This window comes from Gouania willdenowi, chromosome 20, assembly GCF_900634775.1.
Source record: "Gouania willdenowi chromosome 20, fGouWil2.1, whole genome shotgun sequence".
Taxonomy (NCBI): domain Eukaryota; kingdom Metazoa; phylum Chordata; class Actinopteri; order Blenniiformes; family Gobiesocidae; genus Gouania; species Gouania willdenowi.
The window spans coordinates 16,782,618-16,808,865 of NC_041063.1; the positions used below are offsets into that span (position 1 = coordinate 16,782,618).

The window sequence follows — 26,248 nt, forward strand, 5'->3', positions numbered from 1 at the left end:
CATAAATATTGGATTAGATTAGATTATCATTTATTATATCTCACAGTGGGGAAATTCACACGCTACAGCAGCCAAAGACACAAAGTACAAGTAAACAAGAACAGTAAAACTAAGGCAAAAATAAAGTACCATTTAAAAAAATAAATAAATAAAAAAAAAAACCTGTAGATTGGTTGAGATAACAATGTGGGGTTTACAATGAGTACTGAGTAATATTGCACATAGTAAGCCATTAAAGGGAGTAGATATGTCGTATTTATAAATAATTAAAGCAATATCACACGAGAGAGAGTGTTGTGCTGAAAGCACAGGTGTGATTCGGACGGTAGTAGATAATCACATCATTGTTGATATTACAGCACAACAGCACGACCTCGAGTGTAATATTGCTTTTATAAAACAGTTCTACCAGCGCATTTTGTTAACAGTAACAAGTGCCAGGAGATTGTTTATTTATTTAGCTACGCCAACAAAAATAGTCCCACAAGTGGAGAGCAATTAGCGGTATTTAGATCAGCTGTACAGCGGAGTGATATGTGATATCAGCACTCTCGGAATGCCTGTTGGTCCAATCAAATTACTTGGTTGGAACTAATTGTTGTGTAATAACTGATAACTTTAAGGATGTGATGCACGATATTATCAGTAGCGACTGATATCGGCTTTAAAATTAAGTATCACACATTGGCTATTCCGCCAATATAATTAACCAATAAAATAACAGCCTTTGCTTCCTTGATCAACCCATTGACATCATGTGCGTAGTCGCCTCAGCCTGTGGAGAGGCGTGACTAAGTGCCGCCATCTTGTGTGTGGGAAGCAGACTGCAGGAGTGCTTTTGAATCAACGCAGGTAAGAGGCACTCAACTATCTCAAAGTAGAATTATTCACTAAATTTACCGATTTACAAACGGTTTGATTATTTCAGCATACATCACTATGACACCGAATACCTGGATATTGGAAAAATGACGTTTTATCACATAAATATAAAATGTTGTAGGCTGACAGTTTTAAGTATAGGATAAGCTAATGGTCCTTGTTTTTTTGAAAAAACATTTTTTATTTTGCACAAGGAATGATTACTGATGTCATTTTCAGCTTTGTTTAATGTCTGCATTTGTGGCCAACATGAGTATGCAGAATAATTCTGTTAGTTAATTCCACAACAAAAATGTGTTGTAAAATGCCAAAAATCCAATATTGTACAACCCTATAGAATGTAGTGTTGCAGATTAAGTTCCATCCTACATCCAAAAATTCCAACTCTATTCATTGAACTGAAACTATTTACAGACATCTTCAATTGAGTGGTTTACAATCCAAATGCTGAAAAATAAACATGTGAATATATATTATCAGACTGTTTTAATCATTTTACAGGAGCAGCAAGATGTTTTCCATCAATGGAATAGTCCAATGATACTCATCATTGGTGTAAAAAAACTAAATACATTTAAATTACATCTTTTTTTTAAAAAAAATGTAAATTATTTTCTTGGATTTATTTTATATTTGAGACCATGTGTGTTTACCTGACCACCTCACAAGGTTTTCCTTTTGCAACAGGCTTTAAGGAGTAAAATGCACACAGGCTTCCTTATAAACGTTTTTAATCAATCTTGTATTTACAAATAGATAATCTAGCATTTTTTTTTTTTATGAAACACTGATATTTACAAAACAGTTCTTGGGAAAAAAAAAAAAAAAAAGGGATACTGTACATTATGAGCAGATAAGTTAGTAAATTACAATAGAAAGTCAGTGTGCAGAAATTTCCCAATGACCCAGAAATAAAAAGTTTTAAACTTTCAATCAATTTGTTTTCCATCAGTCAGTTTGAGTCTTGGAAAGTTGTTGCTTTTAATAATCATAAATTGTGTGGGGAAAAATAAATAAATATAAGAACTGTGGGAAAATGTAAACATCCATCAGTCATCAGAAGCACCAACACCTCTTTTTGAAAGTCTTTGTTGATGGTGAATTGGGCCTCACACCGCTGAGCTGCCATCATGGCCCAGAATGTGGCTGATGTTGTGAGCGGGACGGTTCGGCTGTTTACTGGAGTCAGAAGACGAAGTGTTTGACAGAGAGAGCAGAGGAGACATGGGCATGGCCGAGCCGTCCCCAGGCATCCCAGTGGCGATCTCAGGGAAAAGTGACGTGAGGCTGAAGTTGGAAATGTGAGGCGTGATCCCAGACGAGTTGGTGATGGGCATCGGAGGCATTTCTGGAAGCAAAGGGAAACTGGCCTGTCCGAAGCCCACGGGCCGGGGAGGGGAGAGGATGGAGCCGAAGCGGTTGTTGAGCGGAGGAGCACTGGCCTTGTCAGCGCTGGGACTGGTAAACATTTGGTTGGGAAAGTACTGGAGGGTGACGTCACTGGGTAGACTGGGGTGGGCAGCGGGAGAGTAAGAAGGATAGAAGGAGGGTAGGGTGTTCTGAGGCTCCACAGGGAGGAGGGACGGGGTGCGGGTGGAGCTGGACTGGCTGACGGGAGGGATGAATGTAGAGTTTGCATTGATGGGGGGATTCATTCCTCCATCAGGGATGAATGGAAACCCAAAGTTCTGTGGCAGGTGCTGATCAGGAACCAGGTTGTTATCAGTGGGAGGCTGAGTTTCTGCCATGAAGCGTACAATGGTGCTGCGTCGAGCTTCTCCTCCAGACTGTGGGCGGGTCAACAGAGGCAGGTGGCCCTCAGGCTCGAAAGGGTTACTGGTTCTAATGGTTCCTGATCGCTGCCGGTCCCCAGGTCTGAGTTTGGTTGGCTGGGAGTCTCTGTTGATTGGCCGAGAGTGCTGGCTGACAGGGGCGGGCGCTCTGGATGGGGCGGAGGATCGGCCCGGCTCAGAGCTGCTGTGGGGGGGAGGTGGTTGTGGGGGACCGGCTCGCACACCTGGGCCTGCATGCATGTTAGCACCAACCTGAGAAATGTGGCCCTTGTTGCCGTCGCCAAGTCGCATGGTGGGGGTTTTCTGGGTAGGGGGCACGCTGGGACTGGACACCTTGGCCTGAATGTCTCCTGTTGCAGACACACAGCTGTAGTCTATGCTGACAGGGGGGCAGCACTGCACCGATCTCTGGTGGTTGCTCGGCTCTGGGAGGTGAGGTGAGAGCAGGCTCTGCATGAAGCTCTGGTGACACCCTTCCTGGTCCCTGTTCAGAACCGGTCCCACCTGCATGGCCTGTGATGAAGGATGAGCTCCACTGTATCCTCCACGGTTCCTAGCATCAGCTGCAGGGCCCATCCTGAATCCACCCTGCTGCCCCTGAGAGCCCCTCTGGGATGGGGGTACCGACTTAGGAGCCATATCACTACCACGAGATACCTGCAGCTCAAAGCCGCTGAGCTGCTGTGCTGCCTCTCCTCCTCCAGACATTCCTTTGAAGGGGGGGCACTCTGTGACCCGCTGTATGTCTGTGGATCCCTGGTGATCCGCGGGCAGCCGTGTTTGAGGGTTGTGACTCTGAGCGATGTTGGCTTTTCCCCGGGAGGCTTCCATGTAACCCCGGGGGTCTGGCTGCTCCAGGGAGCCCCCCCGGACAGACTGCAGATGGAGACCCATGCGCTGCTGCTGATCACTACTGGACGAACTTTTTCCGATGAGAGCTTCTGCAGAATAGCTGGAGACACGATGGCGTTCCTGACGAGACGAAGCACAGGACGTGTCAGAGGGCCGAGACACTGGATTACTGGGAGAGATGAGCTGCTGTTCCAGACTCCTGGAGCTCATCATCCTCTGCAATGCATTATGGTCCTGAGGAGGCTAAGAGAGGACAGAGAACAATCATCAGGAACCTCATCTCTGTATTATGTATCAAAACAAAGGATAACTTTTCTTACACAAACACATCTAATTAATACAAGTCATCCATGTTACAGTTTGTGTTGTAGGAAATGTTTACAATAAACCATGTGTCAAATTCAAGGCCCTGAGGCCAAATCAGGTCCTTTAAATCATCATGGTAACTCAGGATAGGTTGAAAAGCTGCATAGAATCTACAGGAGAAACTGCACAAAGGGCTTTTAAAAATGACTCAAGTGGGTCTAAAATCCTAAAAAAAAAAAAAAAACACCCCGTAAAACAAACAAGGTCTATTGATTATGAAAGTAACTATCTGTGATAAGTTACTGGAAGTTTGTTAGCTAAACAAAAAGGCCACAAGCTAACGATAAATTGTCAAGACAAAGAGAGTAAGAGTCCAGTTAAAGGATCAAACTGACCTTGAGGTGATCCTGCTGGGTCAGATGACCACTGTGATGAGACCTGGATCCTGCAGCTTGGGCCTCACAGCTCTTCTCCTGGTGTCTAAAGTGCTGCTGCTGCTGTTGTTGGATCTGCTGCTGCAGATGCTGCTGGTGTCTGGAGTGCGAGCTTTGCTGCTGCTGTTGTTGCTGTTGAAGCTGCTGCTGGTGGTGCTGTTGATGTTGAGCCTGTGGAGGCTGTTGATGAGCCTGTTGTTGGTGCTGCTGGGGGTGGGACTGTTGGTGCTGGGCTGGCTGTTGATGCTGCTGCTGCAGATGCTGTTGATGCTGCGTTTGTTGTTGTTGGTGCGAGTGTTGTTGTTGAACTCCAGACTTTTCCAGGTGATGCTGCTTTTGCTGCAGACTGGCAGCAGAGCCAGTCTGTCCTCCCCTTATGAGGCCCCTCTTCTTCTGAACATGCTGTTGCTGCTCTCGCTGCTGCTGCTGTTGTTGTTGTTGCTGCAGTGCCCTCTGGTGTAGGGAGAGGCGCTGTGCAGAGTCAGGCTGCATCAGGTGCTGCTGCAGATGATATAGATGGTGCGGTTGTTGCTCGTGCTGCTGCTGCTGATGTTGTTGCTGTTGTTTCATGTAAATATTTCCTCCCAGATGCTGCCCAGGCTGGATTATAGGATGCTGTGGATGTCCTTGGGGAAAATGTAGCACTCCTGGCTGGTTCTGCTCATGGGCTCCTTGAGGAGGGCAGTGGGTATCGAGGGGCCGAGCTATTGGGTTGATAAAAGTGTTTGTGGAAAACAGAGGGCCTCCACCTTCTGGGTTAATCCTGGTCATAATGGATGAGGAGCTTTGCTGTGCCACCATTCCTTGGCTGTGGTCTTGGGTTTTCACATCCAGATGTGCGACTGTGGTACTTGATGGAGGGCAGGGTTTGGGACGTTTCCCAGAAGTCAACATCACTTCCTCCTGAGCTTGTCTCTTAGAGATGATCTTTCCCTGTCTCTCAGCCTGAGCTCTCATCAGCGCGCTCTTTAAAGGCGTGTACTCCGCCTGTGCGGTTCGAGAACATGGTGACAAAGCATTGTTGGACTGGACAGTGTGAGCTGAGGTCACTGCAGGAGAAGGTGCTGAGCCCTGCTGGGGAGCCAGACCCGGGGAGCTGGGGTAGGGCTGGTGGTTGGAGCTGGGCCGGATCAGGTTGTTCACACTTAGACTCGCTCCGGTCCCGCTCTGAGACTGAGCCTGTGGGAGAGGCTGCGACTGGGAGTATGAGATGCTTTGTGGATGTCTGTCCCCAACCTGTCTCCTCACAGACACTTCAACAGCTGCTTTACCCGCTCCTGAATCCATCAGCTTCTCTGCTTTAGCTTGTTGCCCATCTGAGGTTCTTTCTTTACTTGAAGACACAGTCGTGGTTTTCAGTGGCTCCCAAGTTGTAGTTGAATGATTTGAAGTGTTGTTCACTGAGCACCCCCCACTCCTTCTCCCAGGATTGTCCTGCTCCAGCATTGCTAAGGCCAGCATGTCTGCCTGCTCTGATGTAAATGTAAACGCTCCAAAGGACCCGGATGAAGCTCCAATACTGTGGCCCTGAGGCAGCATGGATGCTACGGAGAATCCTCTGCCACCCCCCGCCATGGGAGAATCCGTTTGCCTGCTGGATGATATGGAATGCTCAATACTATGATCGTCCAAGTTAGTAAAAACCTGTTGAGGCAAGGCAAACTCCTTTCTAGCAGGAGCTTCTGAAGCCAGCAATTGATCTTTCCCGGGTGCAGCGGCGGCTGTGGAATGCCGCGCCTCCTGCACTGCCCTGTCTGTTCTGGGGGGCTGCTGTGGTTTGATTTCAACAGTATGGTGGCATGATGTGGGGTTGGCTGTATTAGCATCATCTATTTGTGCAGCGTGCCTCTTCCTTAAGGCTGAACTCGTTACAGAAGCTGCTACAGCAGAAGGCATCAGTGTGGGCGTTGCAACTACCGTAGATACAGATGAAATGGTGGGCAAAGCCTCCGTTTTTTTGTTAGGGGGTGTATTACGGGTGCGAGATCCATTAAGTAGACATGGTGATGCTGGTTTAGCAGCCTGGCATAAAGATGCTGGGGGGGTTGTTTTGATGCATGCTGCAGTTGTAGATGCTACACTAACGATGTTGGAAGTGGTCAATGTCTCTGTAGCAACAGCAGAACTGACTACAGGTTTGATGTGGGTCAAAGCAGCAGATGTAGAAGCCAACTTGCTTTGTGTTGTGCTGTTTACACTATTTGTAGTTGCTTGTATCTCTCTCTCCTCTTGGACTGAAGCTTTTGCTACAGTTGAACTGTTGCCAGACATTGCGGTGGTGGGTTTGGATGCACCGACTTGTGGTTTGACCGACGTGGCAGACACAGCTGTAACAGTAGTGGTGATAACAGGAGTGACTGGTGATTCACTCTGTGGTGTGCTGGGAGAGCTCTTAGGCAGGGAAAGAGATGACATATGTGCAGGCGATGGAGTAGTCTTCTTCTGAGGACTTTCTGATGAATCCACATTTCCTGTTGAATCCCTTGTTCTTGTGTTTGTTTCAGTGGAGGAAGTTAAAGGAGCTTTAATGTTATTGGTTTTGATATTCAAAGCCTGTTCGGTTTGAGATGCAGTGACCTGTAAAGTCTCTGCCTCTCTTGGTTTTAAAGAAACTCCTGCTATGTTCTGTATTTGACTTGTCTCTTTTTTCTTGCCATGATTAGTCCTTTTAGCTGTTGCTTTCTTAGTACTTGAAGTTGCATTAATCCTCTTTCCTGGAGGTTTTGAAGAATCACTCAGTGACACTGGAGGGGCCAGGGTTGCACACTGGACCTGTAACTGCTGGGAAGGTGGTGTAGGCGTGGCTGCAGAGATGGAGGAGGAAGTTGGAGAATGCTTCTGCTGCACAGCAACTGATGAAGCAGGTTGAGGCTGACTAGGGCTATGGCTGGTAATGTTAATAGGAGAGCCCTGAGAGATGCTCTGATTCAGACTGCTGAGGGCGCCTAAAGTGTTGAGGGCCACATTGGTGCTGGGTTCCTCTGTGGTGGTGGGTTGGATCAGCTGAAGCGTGCTCTGGCCAGTGTGGGTGCTGCCTTTTTCAGACACCTTCATGGGGTGCAGGGCGAACACTTGTCCATTCAGAGTGATCATCTGTGGGGGGGTGGGGGCTGCTGTAGCAGATGTTGTGGTGACTGGCTGTGGGTGGCTCACTGGGGGCTGCACAGCAGGACGAGGGAGAATGTGCACTAGTTGCTTCCCTCCTACAGTTTGCAGTGAGGCTGTCGTAACTGGACTGGCCGTGGGTAGTTGAGTGGACACAGCTGGAACAGCTAGTGGAGCGATGCCAACTTGGGAGTTCTGAGTGGCAGTTGCAGCCTGATTTGGAGCCTGAATAATTACAATTTGTGGACAAGGATTCTGATTGGTTATTTCCTCCCTTACAACAGGCTGGGTGGGGCATGCACAGGGAAGGATTACTACGTTAGGGTTGTTTGTGCTCTGTGGAGGCGTCACAGCAGCTGTTTTAGTTGCAGCCGGATTGACCTGCAGTACCTGCATGGTCTGAAGGAGGGGCAGCACCGTGGCCTGTGGTTGAGGCTGTAGGATGAGCGCTGTTGGAGGATGCTGGACCAGTGATGCTGCGGCTTGTGGTTGTGTCACAACAGCAGGGTGGGCTACCACTGCTGGCTGAGGCACAACAGCTGATTGAGGGAGAACAGTGCACTGTGGTTGAGGCTGTCCCTGGTTGGATACCGTTGGATGGAGCTGACATTGTCTCTGAAAAGGCTGTGTTTGAACGTGACCTCCTACAGGTGCTTGTTGCGTGGGCACAGGGGGCTTCATTTGAATTTGGATCGGGCAGACAGATGGCTTGGGGCCTATTGGACACACAGTCACCTGCTGAACAGTTTGGGGGGTGTTTGTAATCTTTGCAGTGGGGACACTCTGGCACACTGGCTGGAGTGTGTTTCCTGCCATGGGCAGAGTAGTCCAGGTGGTCTGTGTGCTGCCTGCTGCCCCGGCCCGTAGAACAGCTTGGCTGTTTGGCAAGGCAGCATAACTTATATTCCTGGAGGTTGTTTCCTGTCTTATTGCTCTGGTGAGTGCTTGGGTAGACATAGTGTTTGTTGAGACTGTCGAAGCAGGGCTTTTATTGGTTGGATGTGAGGCTGACGTAATGATGCTGAGGGTCTGTGCAGGTGCCGGTGTAGCACATTGAGATTGTTGCAGCTGAGCTGTGGTGGCCGCAGGGATCTGCAGAGTGATGTAGGACACAGAAGATGATGGAGTAGGTTCTGTAGTCGCTGTCTCTATCACACATTGTTCGATCACTGTCAGGCCTGACGTAGACTGAGTGGGTGCAGCAGCTGATGCAGGAAGAAGGACAGGGGTAGACAAAGTAGTGCTAACGTGCAGCAGGGGTCCGTTCACTCTCAATCCAACACTGGCATCCGACACTGGTTGTTTCCCCGGACTTGCGTCTTTTCCTGCCGTCGATGAAATACTACCATTGCAATGGACGACGGTTCCTTTTGGAAGCTGATGAGTAGGAGTCACTTTTGCCACCTTAGCGCAGCGTTTCTTGCCTTTCCAATGAGTTGTTGGGTCTTCTTTATGGTTGATATCATGGGCTTTGAGGAGCTCTATGTAGTGATCGTTCTCCTTCCTGAGCTCATTCAGCTGACGTCTCAACCGACAGATCTCCTCAGCTGTGCAAAGACAGAAATACACTTCAATCGATTTTCATTCTTACTCGTAACAAATAGGGATGTAACGATTCACTCAACTCCCGATACGATTCGATTCACGATACTGGGTTCACGATACGATTCTCTCACGATTCATTTTACAAAATGGGACTGTACTTAAATGACTGAAAAATATTCCTTTATTTTTTGGGGGGAAAAAAAACTAGAAAATACTGTACTATTTTCCTTTTATTTTTCATTGTCAAAAGAATCCCTTGATGAACTATTCAAACAATGCAATTTAACTAAAAATAAATCTTGAATGAAATAAATAAAGGAATAATACAAATGAAGAAGCCTATTCATTTAAATTCTGGTTCCATAGTAAACAATACAAAACTGCATAACAGTTTTTTTTTTTTTTTTAAAGTGCAACTGAAAATGTATTTTGTGACTTAACAATTGGACCTTAAAAAAAAAAAAAAAAACAGTCTGCACTGTATTTGCGTCAGATATTTGTTTGAACCAGCAGAGGGCGCTGGTAACCCAGTGGTCGGTTGGGATGCAGCTAAGTGCAGTGAAGAAGAGATGCTACGCTAGCTGACAGATTTAATAGAAAAACGTGACTTTTACAGATATTCACTTAATATTACAGACATTCTTTTGGTGCTAAAGGGGTAAGGAATCATTTATGAATATGTTTAAGAGTAGAAGGCGGCCAGAAAGAAAGTATTAGTAGATTTCGCCCGCCGCCATGACTTCTGGATAGAAAAAAAAAGTACTGCGATTCAATTTTCACCGCATCGATGTGAACCTTGAGACCTATGAATCGATTTTTAACTGCCTTACGATTAATCGTTACATCTCTAGTAACAAACAGTTTAAGTCTTTAATATAATTTCTACTTTTACCTTGAACTTTATCCCCTCCTTCCAGAAGCATTGAATCATTTTGTTTCTTCAATTCAGTGATGTAGCGAAAAGCCTGGTCCAAAATCATGTTCTTACTCTGTCAAAAGAATGAAAGTGTTTTGATGGTAAAATGTACAGTTAAACAATAGCATTTGTTGTGATGAGTGTTAATGAGGAAAGACAATGACACAAATATCTTCAAGTGTAATGTAAAAGAAGTTTGAGTGATGGAAATGGGAAACAAGACTCAAGATGACTTTCCATCGATCCCAAAGTTGTTTAAAAAAATAATAATAATTGTAAGGGTGCAACACAGTTTAACTGAGTTGAGATTTAGGAAATTAGTCCTAGTGAAAAGGGGAGCAATGCAGCCTCTTAGCTGGGAAACCATTTCTAAATAATTAAACATTAAGGTGGATTAAAGTCAATAGTTGCAGTTTGTGTAATTAAACATGCATCAGCTTTACCTGTTTGAGTGCCTGGGAACACGGCAAGAGATTTCCAATGCGATTAATCCCAGAATTGATTTTCTTCTTTCTGTGTCTCTCAACTACAAAAAAAGACAAATGTTAAATTTCACAATCTTTAAAAAACAGATTTACTACCACTTTTAACATGGGCATAACATTCAATACATTACCTGCATTGTGAGATTCTTTGTCTTTCTTTTTTCTGCAGATAAATTGAAATTGAAATGTAGTTACTTAATTCGCTCTGGGAAATTGGTTTATAATGAGCATGTTTTAAAAACCACAGGCTAACTAAATATGTTGATTAAACAGGTTCTTCCCTTTCTGACCACAAACTAACCATCTGATAAGTACTATTGGACCATGTCACAAGGCCCTAAACCAAGTCAAAATGACATGACAATGAGTTCACTTTGTTCAAACAAGCTTCAAATGTCACCAGATCACTATATAGGGGACCTCTGGAAAATTCCCATCACAAATGTGCAATTTATAGATCTCAAACTGTCTAACACCATGTCAACACTATCATGTCAATAAACCCAACATGTCTAAAAGCATTAACCACACTGATGAATCTATAAGCCATGAAGGAGTGAGTTCTAAAGGCACACATTCATGTAGATGCTATAGGTGTATCAATACAAATCCCAGTGAGTGCAGTCCTGCAACATTACTTGGGTTTCCGACCAGGTGTCTGAGTTTCGGTCATCTCTGGCATCCTGTCCAAGCTGCTGCCTGTCAACACATTTAACAGCTGCATCCTGCACTCCTTATGTGGCCATCCTGCAAAGAAAACATCGGACATCCAAATATGCAAATGTACTTACAGTAGCTGTAGTGACAACAGCAGACAGTGCAGCAGCAAATTCTGGATGTAAAAAAAAACTGATTGGATTCATAGTCAGAAAATCTAATAAAGCTGCAAGCGAGTCAAAACACCATCTACGCTTCTATTTAGTTTTAACAGTTATTATTGCATAGAATGCTAATGCTGATGTGCTAATGCAGATTCAACTGGATTATCGATCAACCAAACACTCGACATTCAACAGTGTGATTATTAGCTGTTTAGTTATTTTAAAAAAGCAAAAATTCGTTCAGGATTAAAGCCAGATTGTTCTAAACAAGCTACGTGTCGATGTTTGTGCCAGAAGGAGACTGACAACCTGAACAATTTGTTAGCCTAAGGCTGTGTTAGCCTACCGCCAACGACATGAATATTAAGCACATTAAACGCCTCATTCACTCTCGTCGGAGCTCAGAGGCTCGGACCACGTCCACACCTCTCACTAACCTGCAGTCTCAACATCTTAGAGACTGTTGGCTCACGTCAAAAGTTTAAAACAGCAAGCTAACTGCGAGCTAGCATAGCATCCAACTCTGCTCATCTCTCAAAACAATCTGAACACAACCAAACACGAAGCGGTGAAGGGAGGGCTCTGCAGGGAGCGACAGCCAATTGTAAACTAGTGTGGTGGTTTTGGACCAATCACAACACGCGATGCACTGCCATCATGTTTACAGTCAATACAAGTCTCTACATAATGTATTTCTGCTTGTCTCTCTTTATGGCTGACAAGGCTATTTGCTGATAAACATTTTAAAAACATTGGTCTAAATTAAAGTGAAATCGTTTGGTGAAAATATACAAGTTCTGCAGTCAGTTTGTTTACTTGTGTTAATAATATGGAGCACCTGCTAAAAAGCCCCATTCAGTGATGATTTTAAATACTATATATTTAAAATAATTTCCAAAGCTTGCAAACAAAAATTCAAAAAGCAAACACATTTTTACTGCAAATAGTAATTACTTTATTTAGACATTAAAAAGTCTTACAATATAGAGCTCCAGAAAAGATAAAATTCTTCAAAGAAAGGAAAACATGCGTATACTACAGTTGAGAGGACTCAGCTCTCCTGCATGCAGAGGGGTCAGAGCTTCCTCCAGGTAATAACACCAGTAACACATGAAAACATTCAAAGCAGAGCTTCAAAAACAAATCGTGTGTGTGTGTGTAACAGAAGCTCAACTGAGGCGGGATGTTTGAGAAAACCATGAATGGAAGCTGGCTACATTGTGTGGCAAGGATATTTGAGGTATCGTCTCTCAAAGCACTTTGGATTGTTTGGAGACACTTAGGCTCACACACCCTCAATGTACGATTGAATTTAATGCCCAGATCCATTTACAAACAGTAGGACCCGCTATTCAGGCAAACCCTTGACATTCAAGACAATGACATTTCAGTTCCCTCGTTATCTAAATTGTTTTACTTTTGCTGGTAAACCAAAGCAAACCACTGAATCAAAAGCTATGTCAATGTAAAAAAGTAACAATAACTGAGTATTTATGGGGAAAGTAAATGAAAAGTGGCATCCGTGTCTTTCCACCATCACAGGTTGTCCAAAAAGAAACTTTTCTGCTTTGTGCATCTGGGCATCATCAAAACCGTTTTCCATGAATCCCAGGCTTAATCCAAAATGTCTGGTTGGGACTCGTCATGTACTGGTAATCAAAACATTCACTTCAAGTTAATTTTTTTATATTTTGCTCAACAGTAAGGAAATATCCACCCAAAAATTTGATAATGGCATTTAAAACTCAAAACACAAACAGTATGATTTGCTAACACCACACCGCCCTCCCCCAAGTGTAAATCCAACTCAAGTTGGCATTGTGTTCATTAGGAGCATGTTGGGATGCTCAGCCTTTTTCTCATTCGTCAATTCAAAGATCATGAAAATCGCAAAATAGATGCAACCATTTTTAAACTTGTTTTCTCTTTTAAGCGTCCTTTGAAGAAAGTGTCGACTGGTTGACCCTGGGGCATTTTGTCACAGTTCTGTTTCTGTGGAGGCCGGGCACTTCCAAAAAACGCTGTGGCCCTACTCAGACTTCTGAAGCTCTCCGCTGGGGGGTGCACATGGGCTGCGCAGGCTCTTTTGCAACACGTGGGCATCTGCAGGCTCTATCCTCTTGTAGTAATTCTTTTTTGTCTCGATGATCTCAAAGCCGAACTTCTGGTAAAAGTCAATGGCTGACTCGTTGCTGATCTGCACATGACTGTAGGGTCAGAAAACACAAGTTAGCATTGCACAAGTTTATAATAGCTGTACAAAGCAGAACAAATATAGTCATGAAAGAAAAATTACTGAGTGTAAAGGATGAAGATATAAGAAAAACAAAATATTAATAGCAACTGAAGTTTAAGGAAATACTTACAGGTAAATGTTGTCAAAAGTGCCATCCTTCTCACAGATGTTTAGCACGTGATTTAGCATTTTTGTACCTTAGAAAACAAAATGGACAAGAGGAGAAATTTAGGGGATGCAATCAAAGTGAAACTTGTGAAATGTTCTCACCAATTCCAAGTCTACGGTAGGGTGCTAGACAGCCGAGCGTCATGATGTAAAGCCTCTTCTGGTTCTGAGAATGGTCTACTCGACAACACACGGCTCCCACTGCAATATCATTGAAGTATGCTGAAAGACAAGTTAATTAAAAAAAATAGCAATGAGATAATTTACAAAAGCATTTTCAGAAAAGAAATTGAAATATTTGTAGCCATTAATCCTTGAATAACATTTCTGCATTGTCACAAAGTGGCAAAACAGCACTTTATCTTTTAAGTAAATCAGTAAAGTTTATCGTGGTGTGATGAGCATGTGAGAAATCCATTACCTAGCTTTGCAAGCTCTCCAACTTCCAGTACGTCTTTGTAAAACTTGTCATTGTAGCTGACGGGAAAGATGACCTGGTTCAGGCGCTTCAGCTGTTTAATGTTGTGGGGCGTAACGTCCCCCAACTCGATCCGGCTACTGAAACAAAAGCAAATTGGTCAAATAGGTGCCAGCAAACTAAAATACTGAAGACTTATAAATGAAGAATAATACAAATCAATACTAATAATCTTCAGTTGTACAGGAGTAAAAATGTCTTAAAAATTTTATGAGAATGTTAAGGATTGAAAATCTGTTTTATTCTCTACCAAAAACAAACAAAAACAGCTGGACGCAGGTGACAGTTATCTAAAGGCAAACATTTTTCTATTAGTGAATTTCATTTTATTCATATAACATCAAATATAATAGTCACATTTAGGAATTAATGAATGAAAAGACACAAACTCCCTGAAATATTCAAGGCAGTCGAGCCGGTTAAAATAATGAGAATGTATTACAAAGCAAAGAGGACTTAATGTAGATGATTTACCTAGAGGACATTTTGTATTCAAATAATTTCAGGAATTATTTCAGCCTTAGTACTTAAATAAAACATCAGATATTAAGTCTATTTAGCTCCATTAATTCCAATTGTGATGCCAGTTTAGTGTTTTTAGGCATAACTAAAAAAGCTCTAGGTTTTACCAGTTAATGGTTACACATTACAAGCAATGTTACCTCCTCCTCTCAACCATAAAACATAAAATGAAACTGATGTTACAGAGCTTAAAGTCTGCACAGAGAGAGAAACCAGGATCATTGGAGTATGATCTACATTGTCTTTGATGTGAAGCAGCATGTTACTATCCTATCCTCCCACTGAGTGGCTTTTCCAAACATCCCATTTTTACACAAGAGGAGATGACCTACAGTACTTTGTGCTTATTTCTTTGTTCATCCTGAATTAATTGGGAACCTTATTACACCAGTGCTACTGTCACACATTACTGGTGTTTTGAGTACATGATCAGATGACACATAAAAAGCAAATCACAAGGGGAAAGCAAATCACAGCAGAAAAAGACTTAACTTACAGCATGTATTGGATTTCATTGTGCCAACCTTCTGTTTGGGGCAATAGGGGAAAAAAAGTGCTACATACTAATGCTAATTTAACAGTCCCAAACCTGGATTCAAGCCTGATTTAAACACAACACCGTATAGCCATGTTAACTAGCTCACGGTATTATTTATAGGACGGAGGCATATCCAAAATTAGCTGTGGTACGTGTGTGGATCATCAGGATGCACAGTATCCACTGTGATTGTTTGTAGAGCCATTTATCACGGCTCGGAGCGGATCGCTTCAAAGTGTCATTTGAAAAGGGAGTCCCAAAAAACGCCGGTGAAAAACGTGAGGCGTGGGGTTGCTTTTGACAGCTCGGAATACAAAAGTACCAGGGATCACAGAAACTGAAGTTACATTTTTTTTAAAAAAGAGACGGGATAGTTGGCATAACCAATTATGGTTCATAGTTATAATAGCAAAATGTTAGGTTGAACCACTGTGGGAGGGAAGCTGAAGCCAAAAGTGATCTTGGTCTCCTCGCTTAGCTAACATATATACTGAGTCAGCTTCACAGCTAGCTCGTTAGCTCAATCTGCTCTCAACTCAAACCAACAGACAGGCAATTAAAAGTAACAACAGCAACCACTGTTAAGAGGAGGACGATCCGGGTGTACCCTTTGAATTCCCCCTCTGCCTTTCCTGGGAGCAGCCTAGCATGCTAGCTAGTCCCTGCTCCTGAAAAGCAGACCAAGAGAACTTTACTCGGGTTAAGCTACGAATTAATAACCCAAAATCTTACACTCACCCTTTCATTTTACACAGGCAATATCCCTTATGTTCGAAGAGGCTGGAATAAGGTGTTGTTCTGGGCGTAACAGAGGAATTTTAACAGAGTTAGGCTCGGGGATGCCTCCCGTTTAACACTCCGCATGTAGCTAGCTGCTGAGGTAGCAGTTAGCTTAGCCGCCACACTCCTTCCACCAGTGTGAAAACGGGCTGTCAGCTCTAGTACGCATGCGCAGTGAGATGTCGCTTGTACAATGTACAAATCAAATCAATCATTAAAAAAATCATAAAAAACAATTATGACATTTGCAACTATAAAGATGTAAGAAGAGCCGTTGTCAGGGTTTTCACGGACAGCAACCGGAATTAAAATGTATTTGAAAGTGAACTGCATTACTTTTATCCTAGTAAAATCACAAAGGCATCTACCTTCTGTTGCTGCTATTGCTCCAATTTCCCCCTAAAAAGAAAGAAAAAACACAGCTACTATTACTACTACACTTCATATACATAAACACATATTTGACTAATCCCCAAGGCGAACATTGAGTACAAGGAAACTTTTTCTTTTCTTTTTTTTTTTTTTTTTTAACTTCTTGGCTTTACTAGTCTTATAATTCTGTTGTTCGTGATAAGTATTATGAGACTTTTTTATTTTTATTTTAATATTGTATGTCTAAAATGAAAGTAGGAAGTACACAAATGTAGTTCTTTTCCTGTTTGTGGAGCTTTGCTGCTTGTGTTGTCCGGAGGCGGATCCAAAATGGCGGCAGTTGCAGGGATTCCGCAGTGAATGTGAGCAACGACTGAATGAAGTCAGCTGATCTCTCACTGCTGTCACGCTTCGTAGCGACCAACGTTTCTCTCTACAAGCAAGCACACAGCAAGCTGACATTCCTCCATCACACGGTAAAAGGTTTCTATTTTCTACGTTTTTGTGTTTGTGGGTGTTTTCTGTGTGGATTTAACGTTTGTGGTGCATTCAGGTGACAACAAAGATGTCATGTTTTTAACCAGGCCAAGGTAGAAGGTTTCGCTTTTATTTTTATTTTTTTGTGACACTGATTTACTCATGTTTCTGATTATCGTTACATTCCGTAATGTTTAAGCTCGACATTTAAAGGAAATGCGTTTTGGGTTCCTGTTGTATCCAGCTGGATAACATTGTTTGATTAGAAAATGTCAAAAATGAAGATTATGGAAGACAGTTAACAGATGCCTGCTATTGAATCGTAAACCACAGAATGCCTGACATGTTAGTTTGAAACATCAGACTCTATTATTGTATTACAAAATACTGATTAACATAAAAATGATCCTAATACTCTATAGGTTGCTTTTAAACTCAGTCACATTTTCTCTAAATGGGTTTTCAATTCACATCAGTGTGCCAAGATGTTACCTGTGATTGTCTCACTTACATGTAACATTGCTGAGGCATTTCCAACTCAGAGAACACAAATCATTATGTATAACTACTCTTAATAGTGTATTTAATTTAAATTTACAATCACATTTTCCTAAAATACATGACTTATACTCATCTGTCTGTATGTGTTGAGCAAGAGATGGTGTTCCCCTATTTATTTCAATCTGAAAAAAGAAAACTCAGTTGTGTAATAAAGCAGTAGACAAATGTAATTTTCCTTCTTAATACAAGTTCTGTGTGAGCGTAAATCCAGAGTTTCCTCACACTATCAAAACAGTACTTCCTTTAAAGCCCTGTTTTATTGTTCCCCTTTCCTTTTGAGAGACAAAGTCCCAGTCATGTGCCACGATCATATGATCAAATGTCATGTCTGGTGGAATATGACTCCATGTGTGCAAAGCTGTGGGAAAATGTTCAATTATTGTAGGTTTGAATACTATAAATGAGACCAGCATTTTTGTCCCATTTGTTTCTCTGCACGTTTTTATTCAAGAAATTAGTGGAGTCTCTCATAATTGTGGCACACCACGGAAATTAATATTTTACTTGTTTGTGCAGAATGTTACACACACATATCCCTGTCTGATCAAATCTGAGAACAAACTTGGTTCAAAGCAGACGCCTTATTTTTTTTTATTATTAATTTGGCTGTTATGGATTATTTTTACCAATTTATAATAGCAGAGAGAATTTGTACTTTGGTCACTTTTGCATTCAAAGTGTTGGCCAGCAGGGGGAGCTACTGTAATCCCTGCACAGATGGTTGAGTCAGCTTTGTATGAACAGGAAGATCTGTGCATGGTGCATCAGTAGGAAGGGCAAAATAAAGGACATTGAGGAGAGTCTGACTGTGAGATGAAACAGGAATATAATATATGGTATATATATCAGTCCCTATAAATGCACAAATTTAATCTCACTCCACATTATTTGCGGCACTCACAGTTTCCCATGCTGTCATTTCTAACCACACAATGTTAAAATAACTCTCAATTTTTCCAATATCTGGCACATTTCCTCAAATTTTTCCATGCAATCTTCCCAAAAGTAAACAAAAAATGGTCACAAAATCATGGTATTTAAGTGGATTTTGTTGCTGCCTTTCACAATTTATTTACATGTGGAAATACAAACTAGGGCTAGAGTCTGAAATTCAGACTGAACATTATTGATTGCCTTCAAAAGATGTCGCCATCAAAGCATGTCAATAGTTCAGATGATTGGATGTCTGTAGTCAGTCAGTTTCTTATCTGTGTGACGACATGAAAAGGATTCTCCTCTCGTGAGAGCCAGACATTGTACCACTGGTCCTGAGGTCTGTAACAGTGCCGAGTTTGGCTTTGAAAAATAAAAGAAATAAAAAGCGGTGAGTCGTGAGCAGAGATGTTGCCATGGTTACCACAGGAGGCGCAATCTCTGAGATGCTCACAGATCGCCATGAAACAGAGAGCTGAGAAAATCAACTGACCAGGGTAGCATTGATACCTGCTACCATGTGATAGCATGTTGTTGTCATTGATCTGAGGTGATGCTCTGCTTCTTATTCTCAGTGGGTAAAATAACTCAGTGAAGATGGACCTGTCCAAGCTGCCCAAGATCAGGGATGCTGAGAGGGAGAGCCAGTTTGGATTCGTCCATGGAGTCTCTGGTCCAGGTTGGAAATTTTTGCTCACACAAATAACCTTTAATGCATCTCTGCTTCTTTCCTCCAATGCTGAAACGCTGCAGATTTCAGATGGCCTTTAAAGCATAGGTTAATACTAATAATATGTGCATCTTCAGCTATAGTTTATAGACCTTTTTACATGTTAAAAAACCACTTTTAAGCCATTCTTTTTCACATGAATCAAGGTTTCAGTTCGTTTGGAGGTAGTTTTGGTTTCTTTCCTCTAAACATGACGAGCAATGGTTCTCTTCCTGTTATCCTCAGACTTGTGTGTTTACTTGTTTTATCCAGAATGATACAGAACCTCATGAGTTATGTATTTAGAGAGCTGAATTTTTCTGTAAACACAGTAGAAGCAGAACTAAAACTAAACAAACCCCCCTTCCCTCTGATGCATCTACGATCATGTCCTCCTTGTGTTTCTAGTGGTGACGGCTACATCCATGGCAGGCGCGGCCATGTACGAGCTGGTTCGAGTCGGCCACAGTGAGCTGGTGGGGGAGATCATCAGGCTGGAGGGAGACATGGCCACCATTCAGGTCTATGAGGAGACGTGTATCCTGATGTTTGAATCACACTCACGCTGAAAGATGCTCAATTTAGGAACTATTTCCTGTTTTTCAAGTCCGTGACTAAACAAAAATCTGCTGCTTGTAAGATTATTCATCTGAAGAGAAGCAGTTTTACTGTAAAGAGGCAGAAAATCCTCTTTTTAATTATTGTAGAATACTTTCCTAATATTTAACCTTCTCATCACATGCTGTAGACTACAGATGGGCACCTTCTATTACAGTGTGGGTCACCAAAAAAATTAGATTGTCTGATCTGAGTTCAACATTATCAATATTCATGTCAGCATTTAAAATAAAGACCAATTTGAGCATTAATATAGGAATAAACAAAGGGTTTTGTGTGATTTTGTTGACATGTATGTTTTGCTGTCATTTTTGTTGTTTCGATTGTTTTTCTGTCATTCTGTGTATTTTTTATGGTCATTTTGTATATTTTCCTGTCAATTTTGTTGTGTTGTATGTCTTTGGAGCAATTTTGTATATTTTTGTTATTGTTTCAGTAGTTTTTTTTTGTCATTCTGTGTATTTTTTTATTGTTGTTTTGTATATTGTATATTTGTTTTCTGCATTTCTTCGATAATTCTGTGTATTTTGTTGTCTTTTATGTGTTTTTCTATCATTTGGGGTGTTTTTTGTAGTGCTTTAAATTTGTAGGCCGAACAAAGTTATATCAAGGCTCCACGTGGGCCCCCGGCCCGCCATTTGCACCATACCTGCTGTAGATGCTCTCCCATTTTGGTAGGTTTTCCTGAGTTTTCATTCAGCTGGTGTGTCAGTGGGAGATCCAGTGCTCCGGACAGGAAAACCTCTTTCTGTTGAGCTGGGCCCAGGAATCATGGGGTCCATCTTTGACGGCATCCAGCGACCACTCAAGGACATCAATGACCTCACACAAAGCATCTACATCCCCAGAGGAGTCAACATCGGAGCCCTAAACCGAGACTTGAAGTGGGAGTTTTCTCCCAGCAAGAGCCTACGGGTGCTGAGCCTAATAATAATATTAATACTGCACCTTTACCAGGATGAAAAAGAGGAACTAATGTTGGTTTTTATTGTTTCTCTCAGGTTGGCAGTCACATCACAGGTGGAGACATTTATGGTTTAGTGTTTGAGAACTCACTTATTAAGCACAAGATCATGCTCCCTCCTAAAAACAGAGGCACCGTCACCTACGTGGCCCCTCCAGGAAACTACGACGTCTCTGTGAGTTTGATCCCACGCCCTCACACCTGAGCTTTGATTCTTAGCTGTCAGTTTGTGCTTATGCTCAGGGTTGGATTCAATTACTGGTACATTTTTCAATTATAATTCTGACTTCCATGTTCAATTACAACTCGATTACGATAACCATCAGTTTTTCCAACTACAATTAATTATACAACAATGATTATTTTTTCCTTGAAAGTCAATATAATAATAAACTTCAAATTCAATTAATCATAATTACTGAGCCTGTAATAAATAACCTAATAAAACATACAGTAACCTTCCTCTTATCCGTTTTGATTAAGGGGTGTCTTAAATCAGCTGTAAAATACACTAAAACATATAATCTATCTAATTTGTTTCTCATCTCTTGGTTACCTTGTTAGGCTTTTTTTCTCAGAAAAAAAATTCCAAAATGTTTAATTTTTTTATGTTTTACTGTAGCAATAACTCTGAAATGTGGGTGTTTTTCCACATTTTTGTTATTTTTCATGCCTTACTGCATTTTAACCTCAGTTTAAAAGTGTGCTCATCATATTTGAGCTAGCTTTTTTAGTCTTATGATAGCCTTATCTCAGAAAATTTAAGTTCTCAAATTTTTCCTTATATATGTCTTGGCACTGACAGTTTTTCTAGAATTTTCATGCCAATTATAATTACGTCAATTATTTTAACTTGATTATGATTACAACAGATTTTTTCAAATAAAATTATATTTATATATATATAATTGTAATGTATTATTAATTACGTAATTACAATTATAATTGACCCCAACCCTGCTGATGCTGTGTCTGTGTCAGGATGTAGTAATGGAGCTGGAGTTTGAAGGCGTGAAGGAGAAGTTCACCATGGTGCAGGAGTGGCCCGTCAGACAAGTGCGACCAGTTACAGAGAAGCTGCCTGCCAATCACCCACTGCTCACTGGACAGAGAGTGCTGGACGCCCTTTTCCCGTCAGTGAAACCAACCGTTTCACCTTCTCCCAGAGACATTTATCAAAAAAAGCCTTTCTAAAATTTGTGTGTCTGGTGTGTGTGTTTAGATGTGTGCAGGGAGGGACTACTGCCATCCCTGGAGCCTTTGGTTGTGGAAAGACTGTCATCTCTCAGTCCCTGTCCAAATACTCCAACAGTGACGTCATCATCTACGTAGGCTGTGGGGAGCGTGGAAACGAGATGTCTGAAGTACTGCGAGACTTTCCTGAGGTATCTGAAGCTGTGGTTTTTGCACATTTAGAAGAAAATAGTTCATGTTTCTCTGAAAGGGGTCAAAGAAGAAAAGGTCTTTACTATATAGCAGTCCAATGGTGCTTTCTGAACGACAAGATTTTATAACAAACATTCATGCTTTTTGTTGAACCAGCTCAAACTCACACCAGTTTAAGAGGAACCAAAAGTGTAACCAACTAGTGGTTCCTTAATGTTTGTCATCAGATTAGTTTCAGTTTCAGTGCGAAACCGCTGTATCTACCACAAGACACCACTGCCAACCAGAAACCAGTAAATAAACCACTGACCATATAAGACCACATCTAGAACAAAATGGTTCATATTTCTCTGAAAGGGGTCAAAGAAGAAAAGCTAGTGGCTCTATAGCAGTTTGTAACGCCAACATTCTAGAACAAACATTCGTGCTTTTTGGTGAACCAGCTCAAACTCGCAGCAGTTTAAGAGGAACCAAACGTGCAATCAACTGAGAACATCATGGTTTAAATGTCCAAATGTGATGAAGATGGCATAAAAAAATATAAATCTTTTTCTTTATGATTGAAGCACTGCCCCTATGTGTTAAATGACTAAAAGTAGAAGTCACATGAACTAATGGTAGAACACGGCCCACAGCTCACCATGGAGGTGGATGGAAAGACGGAGAGCATCATGAAGAGAACAGCTTTGGTGGCGAACACCTCCAACATGCCTGTGGCTGCCAGAGAAGCCTCCATCTACACTGGTAGGTTACTGACCACAACTATCCACCTGTGTACCTGCATCCACTGATGATCACGCCTTTTTAACGCCCTCCTCTGACAGGGATCACTCTGTCTGAGTACTTCAGGGACATGGGATACAACGTAAGCATGATGGCTGACTCCACCTCCCGTTGGGCTGAGGCTCTCAGGGAGATTTCTGGTCGTCTCGCTGAGATGCCTGCTGGTAAGTTGTGTTTCAGTACATTTATAAAATGTACCTTTACACATTCTTTTAGTTCCAGAACGTTGTCCTCACTTTATCATATAAAATCTGTGAATGTCAAGCAATGTGAACTACATTTATTGTTGTTGCCGCTGCATGAGTTTTAATAAACACCATACATATTGGTAATAACTCTACTTTTGTTTACATTTATTTTAATTCATTCTTATTTATTACTTATTTGAGATGAATTATTAATGCAAACTTTATTACTTCCTGTCATCAAACCTTACCACAGCCCTTTAGCCTTCTTTTTCTTTTCATAGAAATATTGGGCTTTTCTATTGTTATGATTCAATGCTTATCTGGACATGCAGGTTGTTTCACCACCAAGCTTGTTCTAAAATCCCAATTTATTATTTTCATTTGGCATTTTATTTCAAACCAAAAAGAAACCTATGATCCATTACAATATTACCATTAATACATAATTACTTGATTTAAAATGCAATATGCATTGATATAAAAATCAATCAACTGCACCAATAAACATTATACAATTCTTATACCATATACATCATCAACTTTTATAGAATAAATATAATGCCAATTGCTATTGAAGTGTATATTAGCACTATAAATATATTATGACAGTTCACTACATATTATATATATACACAGTACATTATTATTAACCAATTGAATTAATAAACAATATATACAATACTATAATATATACCAGTAATTATATGAAGCTAATGAGCATGCAATATGGAGGGCAGTGATTGGCTCTGTCACGTTAATGAAATAATGGAATAAGATGGTAATGGTGTGTTGTGCGTGTGCTCACAGACAGTGGTTATCCTGCCTATCTGGGAGCCAGACTCGCCTCCTTCTACGAGCGCGCTGGAAGAGTGAAGTGTTTGGGAAACCCAGAGAGGGAAGGCAGCGTCAGTATTGTAGGAGCGTGAGTACAGCTTTACGTCACTAGAGGGAGACATTACTCTTTATGGTTCAAAAGCAGAATATTATTATTTTAGTGAAAATGAAAAAGAAAAAACTCTGCTTCACTAGTGTGTCGCCTCCTGGTGGTGACTTCTCCGACCCTGTGACTTCAGCCACTCTTGGAATCGTACAGGTAAAAGATCACTTCAGGATGTTGTTGTTTAATGAAGGAGATCAGCTTCGTGTGCTACAGTGTAACTGGTTCCTGGTCTCACAGGTGTTCTGGGGTCTGGACAAGAAGCTGGCTCAGAGGAAGCACTTCCCCTCTGTCAACTGGCTCATCAGCTACAGCAAATACACTCGCGCTCTGGACGAATACTATGACAAGCACTTCCCTGAGTTTGTGCCGCTGCGCACCAAAGCGAAGGAGATCCTGCAGGAGGAGGAGGACCTGGCAGAGATCGTACAGCTGGTTGGAAAGGTGAATTTGTCCTCTCGCTCTCTAATTATCTCATACTGCTCATTGGAAGTCCTGCATTGTTTTAAAAAATATGATGTAACCTGTGAAGGCATCACTTGCGGAAACGGATAAGATCACCCTGGAAGTGGCCAAACTGATCAAAGATGACTTCCTACAGCAGAATGGATACACCCCCTATGACAGGTAACATGTTTGGTTTTTTATATTATTTAACTAATCTTTGGACTTATGATGAACAAGTGATCCTTTACTGCAGAGATGTCAAACTCATTTGAGTTCAGGGGCCAAATATGGACCAGTTTGATCTCAAGTGGGCCACAGATTGCAAGAAGGAAAAAGAGCTAATTTAAAATGAATTGTACCCTAGTTTTTAATATCACTCCCTGCTGGATTTTGAGATATCTACAACTGGATTATTTGGTAATTTACACAATAAGTCATGTTTTTCTGTCATTTTTTCTGTCTCCTGCGGGCCGTATTTGGCCCCCGGGCCTGGAGTTTGACACGTGTCCTATACTACGTAGTTTTCTTAGCTCTCACTACCTTTTCTTCTTCATCAGATTCTGTCCTTTCTACAAGACAGTGGGAATACTGTCCAACATGATCTCTTTCTACGACATGGCACGACACGCAGTGGAGACCACGGCTCAGAGCGACAACAAGATCACCTGGGCCATAATCAGGGAGAACATGGGAGAGATCCTCTACAAGATCAGCTCCATGAAATTCAAAGTATGTTTGGGTCAAAAGTTCAATCTGCGCTTTTTATTAAAGACAAAACTTATTGGAATATTTCTCAGAGGTTTTATAATTTTTTTACCCATCAAATAAGTCATTTAAAACTATTTAGATAAAGCGTTTTAAAAGTAAATAGAATGCAAAACATGTTAAATTATTATTTTATTTTGTTTTATTTTATTTTGTTGTCTGGTCATTTCATTTTTTGTAGTTTCACAATGTCCGTTGATCATTTTAAAACAAAAAATAATAATTTACTCAGTAACGGTTGGGTGTAGAAATGTGACAAATTACTTTACTTCTTTTAAAACGTACTTCAATACCAGTAAAATTATTGATTTAGAAATATACTCAAAAAAGTACAAGTACCCATAAAAGGTACTCAATTACAGTAACTTGTAATCTGTTACTTTCACCCAGAGATGACAAATACTTTGTTACTGTACTTAAGTAGTTTTTTCTGGTATCCGTACTTTACTTGAGAATGTATTTTTTTGGTGACTTTTTACTTTTACTCCTTTCATAAACAAATATCTGTTCTGATAATGCTGCGTTTCAGGACCCGGTGAAGGACGGTGAGGCCAAGATAAAGGCCGACTACGCTCAGCTGTTGGAGGACATGCAGAACGGCTTCCGCACATTGGAGGAATAGACTCTCCTTCTCTCACATTTCCAGTTTTTCCTCTCCAACCTCGTCATTCACTCTCCCTCTACGCCCTGAACCTGTGTGTGTTCCCCTGTGCTCCTGCATGAGTGAGTGTGAAGTTCCATGTGGAGATTCAACAGACCTGTATTCCTAGTTATTCGTGGCCTCATATCAGATCTCTCTGGATCGTCGCCATGGTCGCTGGTTGTGCGTGAGCTCCTAGTTTGTTCAGGAAAAAAAATTCTTCCTTTGCTCTGTTTACATGATTTCAGTGTGAATACGTGTTGCTCCTCTGAAGAGGATTGCTGGATTATGCATTGTTTTCTGGCACCATCTGTACAGAAGAGTATTAATCTATTTATTGCAAGCGTTTTGTTGTAAAAGCTTTGTTGTTTTTTGTTATGAAGAATTGTGTTTGAAACGCTGTCCGTGTTGTGTACTTGACAGTATGGTTGTTGACGCTGTGCTGTCCACGTCATTCATCATATCACTCCTAAAGAATTAAATTATGGGTGAAAACATAATCTGTGTTATTGTTTGTCTGTCAGCTTCCTTTCTTTGTGTCAGATGCTCCTTGTGTTGTTGAACTGGTCCCACTGCATTTCACACATTACTCATAGCACACAGAGCT

At 41.5% G+C, this 26,248-nt stretch overlaps 3 protein-coding genes across 5 annotated transcripts; 1 reads left to right on the plus strand and 2 right to left on the minus strand.

Annotated features, from left to right (window-relative positions):
• Positions 1-731: 731 nt before the first annotated feature.
• Positions 732-26,141, plus strand: atp6v1ab (ATPase H+ transporting V1 subunit Ab). The gene is made up of 16 exons (XM_028435011.1): positions 732-852; positions 16,529-16,709; positions 18,780-18,883; positions 19,322-19,450; positions 20,232-20,446; positions 20,533-20,670; positions 21,477-21,628; positions 21,718-21,880; positions 22,517-22,625; positions 22,706-22,828; positions 23,660-23,774; positions 23,882-23,945; positions 24,030-24,233; positions 24,322-24,416; positions 24,794-24,965; positions 25,531-26,141. The coding sequence occupies exons 3-16, from the start codon at positions 18,802-18,804 to the stop codon at positions 25,621-25,623; spliced, it is 1,854 nt and encodes a 617-aa protein (XP_028290812.1). The 5' UTR covers positions 732-852; positions 16,529-16,709; positions 18,780-18,801; the 3' UTR covers positions 25,624-26,141.
• usf3 (upstream transcription factor family member 3) lies at positions 1,593-11,708 on the minus strand. 2 transcript variants are annotated; one of them, XM_028435010.1, is made up of 7 exons: positions 11,577-11,708; positions 10,957-11,065; positions 10,450-10,481; positions 10,277-10,359; positions 9,810-9,906; positions 4,229-8,919; positions 1,593-3,770 (listed from the first exon to the last, which is right to left on the minus strand). In XM_028435010.1, exons 2-7 carry the CDS (start codon positions 11,040-11,042, stop codon positions 1,992-1,994), a joined length of 6,768 nt encoding a protein of 2,255 aa, XP_028290811.1. In that variant the 5' UTR covers positions 11,043-11,065; positions 11,577-11,708; the 3' UTR covers positions 1,593-1,991. The 2 variants fall into 2 exon arrangements, with proteins under 2 accessions (XP_028290811.1, XP_028290810.1); XM_028435009.1 differs by having other exon boundaries at positions 10,957-11,668.
• Positions 12,071-16,011, minus strand: naa50 (N-alpha-acetyltransferase 50, NatE catalytic subunit). Of its 2 annotated transcripts, none has more exons than XM_028435013.1 (5): positions 15,820-16,011; positions 13,965-14,098; positions 13,646-13,765; positions 13,506-13,572; positions 12,071-13,346 (listed from the first exon to the last, which is right to left on the minus strand). In XM_028435013.1, the coding sequence occupies exons 1-5, from the start codon at positions 15,825-15,827 to the stop codon at positions 13,169-13,171; spliced, it is 507 nt and encodes a 168-aa protein (XP_028290814.1). In that variant the 5' UTR covers positions 15,828-16,011; the 3' UTR covers positions 12,071-13,168. The 2 variants fall into 2 exon arrangements, with proteins under 2 accessions (XP_028290814.1, XP_028290813.1); XM_028435012.1 differs by having other exon boundaries at positions 13,965-14,101; positions 15,820-16,010.
• Positions 26,142-26,248: the final 107 nt, after the last annotated feature.